This window comes from Aotus nancymaae, unplaced genomic scaffold, assembly GCF_030222135.1.
Source record: "Aotus nancymaae isolate 86718 unplaced genomic scaffold, 86718_ANA_hifiasm-v0.15.2.pri h1tg000008l, whole genome shotgun sequence".
In the NCBI taxonomy this organism is placed as follows: Eukaryota; Metazoa; Chordata; class Mammalia; order Primates; family Aotidae; genus Aotus; species Aotus nancymaae.
Window position 1 is genome coordinate 1459942 of NW_026988419.1, and position 12284 is coordinate 1472225.

At 48.4% G+C, this 12284-nt stretch overlaps 1 protein-coding gene across 3 annotated transcripts in view; it reads right to left on the reverse strand.

Annotated features, from left to right (window-relative positions):
• INPP5D (inositol polyphosphate-5-phosphatase D) overlaps window positions 1-12284 on the reverse strand; it is a 147517-nt gene that overhangs the window by 49476 nt on the left and 85757 nt on the right. For all 3 annotated transcript variants that reach the window (XM_064372881.1, XM_064372882.1, XM_064372884.1), the window contains exon 10: window positions 3116-3222. In XM_064372881.1, the coding sequence (XP_064228951.1) occupies window positions 3116-3222 (107 nt within the window). The remainder of the gene's footprint in view (window positions 1-3115; window positions 3223-12284) is intronic.

The window sequence follows — 12284 nt, forward strand, 5'->3', positions numbered from 1 at the left end:
AATCAGAAACAATCTTACTGTCCAGCCTTAGGAGATTCATTAGAAATGTATTATAGGGCCAGGCACATGGCTTATGTCTGTAATCCCAGCACTTTGGGAGGCTGAGGCAGGCAGATCACCTGAGGTCAGGAGTTCAAGACCAGCCTGACCAACATGGTGAAAACCCATCTCTAATAAAAATACAAAATTAGCCGGGTGTGGTGGCACATGTCTGTAATCCCAGCTACTTGAGAGGCTGAGGCAGAAGAATCGCTTGAACCCAGGAGGTGGAGGCTGCAGTGAGCTGAGATCGTGCCACTGCACTCCAGCCTGGGTGACAGAGTTAAATTCTGTCTCAAAAAAAAAAAAAAAGTATTATAGCCCATCCATAAATTAGAATATCATAGTGTTTAACAAGTGTGATCCAGAACTATCTTGCCAACAAGGACAGGTGGCCACAATATATTGTCAAGTGCGAAAAGCTAGTTGACAAATGGTGTGAGTGGCATCATTGCATTTTTAATAAAACATTTGGGCCTGGCACAGTGGCTCATGCCTATAATCCCAGCAGTTTGAGAGGCTGAGGCAGAAGGATAGTTTGAGCCCAGGAGTTTGAGATCAGCCTGGGCAACACAGGGGAACCCTGCCTCTACAAAAATATAAAAGTCAGCCAGGCATGGTGGTGCATGCCTGCAGTCCCTCCCAACTTAGGAGGTTGAGGTGGGAGGATTACTCAGGGCCAGCAAGTTGAGGTTGCAGTGAGCCAGGATCTTGCCACTACACTACAGCCTGGGTGACTGAATGAGACCCTGTCTCAGAAAAGAAAGAGGAAGGAAAGATGGAAAGAGAGAAAGAGAGAGGGAGAGAAGGAGGGAGGGAGGGAGAGGGAAGGAGGGAAAGAAAGGAAGGAAGAAAGGAAGGGAGGGAGGGAAGGGAGGGAGGGAAGGAAGAAAGAGAAGGAAGAAAGAAAGAAAATTTAAAACCATTTGGAAGAGGCACAGTCCACGATTAACTCACGGTATATGGGTGCTTCGATTTTAAACATTTACTTGTCTGTGTTTGCCATGTCTTCACCAAGGAGAATAGATTACTTATGTAATGAAAGAAAGTTTAAATTAAAGAAACTAATTAAAAAGAAGAGAGGACAGGAAGGCTGTCACAGCCGCCTCAGGATTTTTCACCTATTCTGGGGTACCCAGTGGGGCACCAAGCAGCCTCAGCTGGCCCTCTCTTAGGTTGCAATCAATAGAGCAGGCTGACTTTAACAAAGCTACCCAAAATTTCAGGTTGTAACATTATGACGTGACCAGTGTTTGACTATTTCAGACCCGCAAAGACAGAAATTTTACATGATTCAACCTCAAAAGTGCAAATCTCATTAAGTCCTCCCTGAAGACACCAGCTCACAAAGGTGTAATGATGGCCATGTTTACTGTCACCTGCCTTGAGTTGGGGGTGGCTCAAGATGCACCGCCTCTGTTTATCCCTGTGCCTCAGTCTGTTTGAGGTCACAGCAATGGGACAGAACTGGTGTTTGGACCTGCGCCCGGGAGCTCAGAAAGCATTCCAGGCCTGGGGGCTTTCTTTCCATCTCCCACCACCTGTCTGGGCCTCACTCCCTTGCTTCCCCAGACCCTTCTCTGTTATTCATGGCAGCTCTGGACACCCTAGACCTCCCACCAGCCCACCCCTGCTGCTTTGGAGGTGAAAGTAGGAGCGGGGACTGGGCACTCAGTGGGGGCTATCACTGTGGGCCTGCCCCAGAGACCCTTGGCCCTTGGCCTTGCTGGGGGTGCCTGACGTGAGATATCAACCAGCACCTGATATGATGGACACCCTTATTGCTCTGCAATCTTTTTTTTTTTTGAAACAGGGTCTTGTTCTGTCACCCAATCTGGAGTACAGTGGCTTGATCACAGCTCACTGCAGCCTCTAACTCCTGGGCTCAAGCAATCCTCCCATTTCAGCTTCCCAAGTAGCTGAAGCTACAGGGTCATGCCACCACACCCAGCTAATTTTTTTTTTCCATAGAGATGGGGGCTCACCATGTTGTCCAGGCTAGTCTCGAACTCTTGGTCTCAAGCAACTCTCCCACCTCAGACTCCCAAAGTTCTGGGATTATGGGCATGAGCCACCCACTGTGCCTGGCCTAGTTTTTTTGTTTTGTAGACATGGGGTCTCACTATGTTGTTCAGGCTGGTGCAATCCATTCTTACTGCCTCACAGGAGCTGCACAGCAGAAAACAGAGTGAGGCCACGATGATGGGTTTTGGCCCTTGGTTCAAATTTCTAAGACGAGCAGTTAGGTCACAAAGAACCCACTCTGGGGGCACAGAGGCCCAGCCTGGGTTTCCCCAGTGGCCCACAGCACCTCTTACCCTAGGAACCCATCCTGGCAGGGGCATTTCACTTCAGCAGAGTGGGGCAAAGTGTAGAAATGAAAGTCTCTGGGATGGAGCTCCAGTCGAGACTCAGATTTAAATCCAGGATGGCTCAAACCTATAATCCCAGCACTTTTGGTGGTGGAGATGGGAAGATTGCCTGAGCCCAGGAGTTCGAGACTAGCCTGGGAAACACAGAGAGATTCTGTCTCTACAAAATATAAAAAATTAGCTGAGTGTGGTGGTGTGTGTCTGTGGTCTCAGCTACTCAGGAGGCTGAGGTGGGTGGGGGGATCCCTTGAGCCCAGGATGTGGAGGCTTCAGTGAGTTGTGATCGTGCCACTGTACTAGCCTAGACGATAAAGTAAGGCTCTGTCTCAAGTCAGCCAATCAATCAATCAATCAATCAATCAATCCAGGAGTGTCCCAAATGTTTCCCAAGTCCAGCCCAGAGAAGCTAAAAGCCTTTCCTCCAGGCGTGGGGCTAAGTGAGATGTGGGTGATAAAGGACATGGCCTCGAGGCCAGGAGGCAGCTGGGCAAAGTGGGAAGCCTCCCTGCTCCTGACACTGACTGCTCAAATCCTGGCCGACCTGGAACATGGTCCCTAACCTCTCTGAGCTCACCTTTCCCAGGTGTGAAATGGGTTGTTCCGGGAACTGAAGGAGCTAATGATGCACACTCCCTGGCAAGCCTCAAAACACACGTGTCCCTTCCCTACCTCACAGTCCATCTTAGAAGTTTGCTGTCACTTACTTTGGAGTCAGCAAAAACATATTCCTTCCGCAGGATTTTCTCCTTCTCTGTTTCCACCAAGATCACCAACTTGTTCAGAAATTTCTGTGACTTAATGAGCTGCAAGACTTAAGAGAAAAGAAATTCATTAATTCATGCATCCACTTAACCAAGATGAACCGTTTCCATTATGTTCCAGGCACCTATCAACTCCCTTGATGTTCCCGTCCCCAAGCTGAGCCCCAAGTTTGTGTCTGGTCTCCCAGATCTCTCTGCTTCCAGCTGCTCTTCCCAGGAGAGGCTCACGCTTGGGAAGGGTGATGTCTGGAACAAGAAGAATTGGCCTGGCCACAGCAGAGACAGCGTGATTGTCTTTTCATCTTTCTCCCTGCCTCCCTCCTTCCCCTCTCTCTTCTTCCTTCTCCTCTTCTTCTTCCTCTTCTTCCTCCCTCCTTTCTTCCTTACTCTTCATCCTTTCCTTATTTTGCTTTGCTTTTAATTTATATCTAAATTTAATTTTACATTTTACTTTCATCAACAATCAAGAGTCAAATTGTTTTATAAAGTTTTTGCAAACAATAGTCCCCCTCCAACCCAAACTCCCTTCAATGTCCTGCTCCCTTGAGGCAACCAATTTCAACTCTCTTAATGGATTCTTTTGGAATTTTACTGTTTCTAAAAAAAAAAAAAAAAAAATGCTTAGATTACTACTTTCTGACATTTCAGTTTTCATTATTTCCTATTACATGTTTGACTGTCCACTGTGGAAGATGAAGGTTTAACTTTCACACAACCTGCTCCCCCGCCTTGACTCCCTGCCAATGCATAATTGCAGTCTCCACATCATCCTTCTAATAATTATATCATAATTTTGGCCAGATAAGTACTCAGTGTTTGTTATTCTGATTATAGAAATGCTATTGACAGACCAGCTCTGATTGGTTCTCTTTTTCTGGACAACTTTTTGTTATTCCTGGAGTTAGTGATTGCCATACTTTTTTATTGTTTCTAATTCTTCCCCAGTTTGTAACTCTTTTCCACGTGACCAAGCACTTTCATCAGTTTCTTTGTGCTGAGGGAGCCTTTCCCAGAGCCTCTGGGTCTTCTCTGGACAGGTGACCTCTAGGCCTGAGGCAGAGTCTTTACCCTGGGGCTTTACTTCATAATCCAGGAATCCATTTATTTCTCTTTCTCTCTCATATTAAATCCCATTTCTTGGACCCCATGTCTTCCTCTTCTTGGTTTACACCCTCATTTTGGTAGAGCAACATCTCTAGTAGCTTTCCAAGGAAGGAAGAATGGGTGATACATTTTTAGAGAACTTGCGTGTCTGAAAATTCTACCCTGGCACTTCACTGACAAAACTCTAAATTTGAAATAATTTTCCTCAGGACTCTGGAACCTTGTTCCATCGTCTCTAGTTTTCAGGATTGCTGGAGAAACAAGGTTGTTCTGATTCTCTTTTTCAGAAAATAGCACAGCAGGCCCGAGACTGCTGTCCTCAGAAGGGCTTGCTTGAAAGGTTGGCTTTTTGCTGTCATCTGGGAACGTGGATTTTGGGAGGGCTCCCACCATCCCCAGAGCTGATGAGTGGCTTGCTGTGCCTATACCGTTTGTACAAACAATATGGTTTATGCTGAGCACCTGTTTTCCTTCTGGGAGTCCGGAATCTGGGTACCTGCCAGGCAGAGGGTGTCTACATGACCGGTCCCCAATTAACAACTGCATTTCACACGTTGTCACAACTCACTGGGGGAGGAGGGAAGTGTGGTGCTATGTGACACCACAGGAGAGCAGAGCCACTCCTAATGGTGGCTCACTGCACTTAGAAGGAAGCATGAGCCTGGCACTCCGGCTCAGCAAACCCATAGGCTTGGCCCCTGCCTAGCCTCAGCCTCGTCTGAGCCCCAGCCGCCTGGCCATGTCACCAGCCACACTGGCTCCCGTCTTGGAACTGTGCCCAATGGCCTCTTTCCCTGCTTTGGGCACAGCCAGCACCTTCCTGACACTCAGGTCTCAGGCCGAGACTCTTAGAAGTTCGTGCCTGGTTTCTTCCAGACTTTACCCCACGCATGTGTCTTTTCCCTTGGCTGATTTTGCTCTATATCCTTTGAATGTTGTAAATCACAGCTGTGAATATGAACACCTACGGAGTCCTGCCAGTTCTGCGAGGAATCGCAGGACCTGGGGGTGGTCTTGTGGGACCCCTGACGCAGGCTGTAATCTATCTTTTGCTCTGAACGTTTTTAGGATCTTTTCTTGGAGCCCAGCATTGTGAGGTTTTCCAGGGTTGTGTGTTTCTCCTGTGTCGTGTGAGCACTTGACCATTTTCAACCCAGAGACAAGTGTTATTCTGTTCTGAGACTCTTTCCTGAGTTTTAAAATCAATTTTCTCACTCTGTTTTCTCTTACTAACACTTATTATTTTGATATCAGGCCTCCTGAACTGGTCTTCTTCTTTCTTTTTCTTTTTCTTTTTTTTTTTTTTTTTGAGATGGTCTCACTCTGTAGCTCAGGCTAGAGGGCAGTTGTGGATTTTGGCTAACTGCAACCTCTGGCTCCTGGGTTCAAGCGATTCTCCTGCCTCAGCCTCCCGAGTAGCTGGGATCACAGGCATGCGCCATCATGCCAGTCTAATTTTATATTTTTAGTAGAGATAGAGTTTCACCATGTTGGCCAGGCTGGTCTTGAACTCCCGACCTCAAGTGTTCTGCCTGCCTCAGCCTTCCAAAGCGCTGGGATTACAGGCATGAGCCACCGTGCCCAGCCCTGAACTGGTCTCCTAAATTGCAAACATCTTGCCTCTCCTATTTTCCAACACTCCATCCTTTTGTTTTGCCTTTTGGGAGCTTTTCTGAACTGTATCTTTCCACCCTTCCATCGGGTTCTTATTTTTTAAAATTACTGCTATAATATATTTTATTGCCCTTCCTTTCCCTTCTCCCTTCTTCCCCCTTCTCTCTTCCTCCTCCTCCTTTTTCACTTTCATTTTCTTCTCTTATTGTTCCTTTCTAGATATCATTCTGTTACTACACGGTCCCATTTCTTTTTATCTGTTGAAAGTGATCCCTCCGAGGCTGGGAGCCGTGGCTCACGCCTGTAACCCCAACATGACAGGCCAGGTCTCACTAATGCAGGCCTCCCTAACAACTGTTTCCCTACTGACTGAGTGGTTAAGTTAAATATTAAAAGCCAGCGTCCTTTTACAAAGGCTGGAACATAACAAAAGCCCATCAAAAGTTTTGCCTTTCCTGAACCTTCCAGCATGACAAAACAACAAAGTAATTCTTGGCAGGACCCATTTAGGATTAAACAAGTTTATCAGAGGTCTGAAGGAACCCCCCAAACCTCTGTGATTTAGCAGGAGACAAGATAAGGGTAATCACCCCAGCACCTGGACCCATTTAAGTTAAGTACATTTACTGAGGCTCCAGAGGAAGGTCTTCAGGACTCAGACCTTAGTTATAAATTAAAAGAAGTTAATCACGTATGTCTTTAGATGAATGCACACTTACACGTAGACATGTAGCTGAGAAGGTATATAAGCTCTGGTAAACTTTGTAATTTTGAGTTGGTCTGGTGACAATTTCCAGGCCTTCTTCCTGTAACCAGTTACAGAAAATAACAACGCTGTTCCTCCCCAGTTCATCTGCATCTTGTTATTGGGCCACGAGAAACAGCAGCCCAACCCTCATTTTGGTCCAGGAACATCAGCAGTTTGGGAGGCCGAGGCAGGCAGATCACCTGAGCTCAGGAGTTCGAGACCAGCCTGGTCAACATGGTGAAACCCTATCTCTACTAAAAATACAAAAATTAGCCAGGCGTGGTGGCGCATGCCTCTAGTCCCAGCTACTTGGGAGGCTGAGGCACAAGAATCGCTTGAACCCAGGAGGTAGGTGGAGGTTGCTGTGAGCCGAGATCATGCCATGCACTCTAGCCTGGGCAACAAAAGCGAAACTCTGTCTCAAAAAAAAAGAGAATTTGATCCTCCAAGCACTTTGTCTTTGTGTCCCCTGTCTCCTGTCCCCAGCTTTCCTCCAGTGTCTGGTGATCTTTGGCTGTCTGTGTCCAACAGTGAGGTGGGGTCTGTCGAGCAGGGCTTCTCCACGGGGTGGTCCGATGGGCCGAATCCTGGGGAAACCGTGTGATGGCAACACCTTTCCATCTTTGCCCCTGGGCTCATCAAGCCTCCCAGAGAAGACTTCTAACTCCTACCTAGGGACGGTGGGGCCAGCAGCGTCCTGGGAGATGGGCAGGGAAGAAGGCTGGGGTCTCAGCACTCAGAAAGTGACTGTCCCTTAGTCCTCTGTCTTCGGTAGGCTCTCCTGCCTCCAGTGGGCCTGGCATCTCCCGGCCCTTCACCTTCTCCAAAGAACAAACATCCAATCTTCTGCCAAAGGAGTGAGGAGGAGCCACTAGCTACATGGAGTGGAGCGGGATCTGTTGGGCTGAACTCTCTTTTAAATAGATTTGCATCTGACCCTGTGTATATAACCCCACCTTCACCCCTCTTCTTGGGGTCCCCAAGGCTCTCAGCTCCTGAACCCTCTGTGGGTTTTATGTGAGTCAGTGTCTATTTTTCTTCCACCTGCTTAAATTCCATTTTTTGGTTCCTGTAAGTGGCTCTCACTATCCATCTCCTTTCCAGCTTTCAGAATGTTGTTGCTCTCCCGTTCTCTCTTTCCCTGTGGGCTTTGCCTTCCGGGAGGGAACTGATGATAGAGTATGCATTCAACCATCACCCTGGGCTGGAAGCCTCCCCAGAGGGAAATCACATCAGCCTCGCCAGCACCTCAGTAAGCATCCCACGGTCCAGTTCCTTCCACTGCTAACCAAACGCCCTGAGACTTTTCCAGTCTGCCACCATCAGGCCATGTCTCCTACCCCTGGATTTTCTTGCCATCTGTTTGCAGGACTGTGCGGCTGCCCCCAGAACGTGACATCTTGTTTGATCAGGGTTATTATTCCATCAGGGTCAGTCAGCGCCCCACCTTCCCCATGCCCAGTGAAATGACACTAGAAGTTCCTTTCCCTTGTTGGGCTACATGGCATCCATCAGCGGGTGCTGGCCGATCTACCTCTGAAACATTCCCACTCCGTTCACCTTTTCCCATCTCCAGCTGCCACCGCCTCTTGACTGGCTGCTATCATGGCCTCCTAATTGCTGTCCCTGTCTCCAATCTTCCTCTCTTCCCATAGTTTATTCTCAGGACAGCAGCCAGAGTTACCTTTTTGAAGTGGGATCACGCCACCCCCCAGCTGAAAACCTTCTAATGGTGGCTTGCTGCATTTGGAAGGAAACATGAGCCTGGTACTCTGGCTCAGCAAACCCACATGCCTGGCCCCTAACCAGTCTCAGCCTCGTCTGAGTCCTGGCTGCCCAGCCGTCTCACAGGCTGCACTTGCTCCTGCCCTGGAACTGAGCCCAGTGGCCTCTTTCCCTGGGTTGGGCACAGCCAGCATCTTCCTGACACTCAGGTCTCAGTTCAAATGGCAAAGCACATCCTCAAAAAGGCTTTTCCCCATTATTGTCATATTTTTCTATTTAAATCCCCTGTCTCATGCTTGGCAAAATCCTATTCATCCTTCAAATCCTGGTCAGAGCCATCCCGGTGTTATGAAGCCTCCTGCCCTCACTCCCCAAAAGAGCTAAGCAATCCTCCCTTGGGACTAACCGTCTTCTGGAGCACATTCTAATACCTGCCCATGTGCCAGCATTCCCTTCTCTACAGCAAACCCTTAGTGGAAGCGTTCACAATCAAGGGCTGGCCCGTGGAAGATGCCACACAAATGTCTGTTGAGTTAAGCCACCAAAAGTTCACAGCACTTCTCAGAACCCTGGGAGGTGTTTCTTTCAATCTTAAGTTTTTTAGTAATCAGATGCTCTGACAATCTTCACTTGTCTTACATTTCCATCTCCTCTTATCCAAGCTGGGGACGCCCCTCTTTCCTTAACAGATGTATTGGTCTGTTCTCATTTTGTTAATAAAGACATATCCAAGACTGGGTAATTTATAAAGGGAAGAGGTTTAATGGACTCACAGTTCCACATGGCTGGAGAGGCCTCACAAGCATGGTGGAGGCAAAGGAGGAGCAAAGTCACGTCTTACATGGTGGCAGGCAAGAGAGCTTGTGCAGGGGAACTCCCCTTTATAAAACCATCAGATCTTGAGGCTGGGCATGGTGGCTCATGCCTGTAATCCCAGCACTTTGGGAGGTGGGCAGATCACCAGGTCAAGAGATCGAGACCATCCTGGCTAACATGGTAAAGCCCTGTCTCTACTAAAAATACAAAAAAATAGCCAGGCATGGTGGCATATGCCTGTAGTCCCAGCTACTTGGGAGGCTGAGGCAGGAGAATTGCTTGAACCCAGGAGGCAGAGGTTGCAGTGAGCCAAGATTGTGCCACTGCACTCCAGCCTGGGTGACAGAGCAAGATTCCGTCCAAAAAAAAAAAAAAAAAAAACCATCAAGAACTCATGAGACTTATTCACTACCATGAGAATAGCATGGGAAAGACCCACCCCCATGATTCAATTACCTCCCACATGGGGATCATGGGAGCTACAATTCAAGATGAGATTTGGGTGAGGACACAGCCAAACCACATCAACAGATAAGAGTAACCACCACTCTAAGCTCACCGTCCACACAGCCTTCCTGCTCAAACCATCAGTGACTTCCCATTTCTCCTGCCCAACTTGGCCCCATACACATGGGCCACTATGATGCTATGAGCTCCCCTCCACAGGGCTATGACAGCTATGATGTCATCCCCAGCCATTTCCTGAGATCACCCTCCCTCACAGCTACCCTGGAAGGGAAATGATAATGGTGGTGGTGGCAGTCAATCGTAGTGAGCACTTCCTGGAGGCTGGGCACCAGGTGCTTTGATGTTCACCCAGGTAAGACTCATGACAGCCTTGCAAGACGCTACTACTGTCCCTGCTGGACAGAAGAGTAAACTGAGGACCAGAGAGAAGGCACCAGACCCAAGTCACAAGTGGCTGACCTGGGACGCAAGGCTGGGCTACTAGCAGCCCACTGTGCTATCAGTGGGGTTCAGGATGCACTATCCCAAAATATGGCATCCTAAGCATGTTGAATAGTTTAAGCTGAAGGAATTTGAGCAATGGCAGGTGCAGAAAGGACCCTCTGATATTGCTCTAAAGCAGGTTATAGACCCTCATGTGAGAGGGGCCCTCCTTATACCTGGGGGACAGAGCATCCTATCTCCAAGGACACAGGGACAGAGAGGACTCTGAACACACAGGCCCTGCCAAGGTCCTCCCCGTTCCCCACTGTTAGTGCATGCCACTTTATTAAGAACAAAAGACGGCCGAGTGCAGTGGCTCATGCCTGTAATCCCAGCACTTTGGGAGGCTGAGGTGGGTGGATCACTTGAGGTCAGAAGTTTGAGACCAGGTTGGCCATCATGGTGAAACCTCATCTTTGCTAAAAATACAAAAATTAGATGGGTATGGTGGCAGGCCTGTAGTCCCAGCTACTCAGGAAGCTGAGGCAGGAGAATCACATGAACCTAGGAGGCAGAGGTTGCAATGAGCCAAGATCGCACCACTGCACTCCAGTCTGGGTGACAGAGTGAGACTCCGTCTAAAAAAAAAAAAAAAAAACAGGCCGGGCGCGGTGGCTCACACCTGTAATCCCAGCACTTTGGGAGGCCGAGGCGGGTGGATCACGAGGTCAAGAGATCGAGACCATCCTGGTCAACATGGTGAAACCCCGTCTCTACTAAAAATACAAAAAATTAGCTGGGCATAGTGGTGTGTGCCTGTAATCCCAGCTACTCAGGAGGCTGAGGCAGGAGAATTGCCTGAACCCAGGAGGCGGAGGTTGCGGTGAGCAGAGATCACGCCATTGCACTCCAGCCTGGGTAAAAAGAGCGAAACTCCGTCTCAAAAAAATAAATAAATAAATAAAATAAAAATAAAAAAAAAAACAAAACAAAGATGCTGCCCATGCCTGGAGCAACCAGGTAAAATAGAGGAGACCCAGTTAAACTCGAATTTCAGAAAAACTATGAATTGTTGTATATAAGTATATCCCAAATATGGCATGGGATATACATATACTATATGGGTTGTTTATCTGAAATTCAAATTTAACTGGGCCTCCTGGATTTTTTTTTTTTTTTTTTTTTTTTTGTATAGAGACAGGGTCTCACCATGTTGGCCAGGCTGGTCCTGAACTCCTGACCTCAGGTGATCCTCCTGCCTCAGCCTCCCAAAGTGCTGGGATTACAGGCGTGAGCCACCATGCCCCGCCCCAAAATATTTTCTTTCTTTTTTTTTTTTTTTCTTGAGACAAGGTCTCACTCTGTTGCCCAGGCTTGAGTGCAGTGGCACAATCTCGGCTCACTGCAACCTCTACCTCTCCTGGGTTCAAGCAACTCTCCTGCTTCAGCCTCCCGAGTAGCTGGGATTACAGGCACGTGCCACCATGCCCAGCTAATTTTTTTATTTTTGGTAGAGATAGGGTTTCACCATGTTTCTCAGGCTGGGGGCCTCCTGGATTTTTATCTGATAAGTATGGCAACCTTAACCATGACCCTCTAAATGAACTTTGAGACACTGAAGAATAAAAAATGCTGTTGTAGCCACAGGGATTTGAGGGCTTCATGGGGGTCTTAAAACCTGACATAGGATGTACACCATCACGTGGAGGTCGGGATTTATCTACGGGAAGGGTCTGTGCATTGATTGGGTTTCTCAAGGGAACCCACTGGCCACCCAAATGAAGAAAGATGTCCATTCGCCATCAGCCAGAACGGGAGGCTGTGCAGAAAACTCTCACGCTTTCATCAACCCTCTGGTCCTGTCTGCTGCTGATCCCCAGCCCCATGTGGCCTGCACTGGCACTGTCTACACCGCTGCTTCTGACACCCTGCCTGGCCTCCCTAACCCAGGCCCTGGCCTGCCAGCCCCAGAGCTCATCTCCTGGCATTTGCACATGCTGCCCTGCTAGCTGGGATGCTCCTCCCTCAGACCCCTGCCTGACTGGTTGCTTCTCAGCCCTGGGGTCTCCGCCGATGTGCCCCTTACTCAGAGGAAACTCCCTTGTCTGCCCCTTCTACACTATCCCCTCTTGCCAGTTAACCTCGACCCCATTGCCCTGTTTTGTTTTCTTTGAAGCACCTTTCGTAGCTGGATCAGCCACTGTATTGACAGAC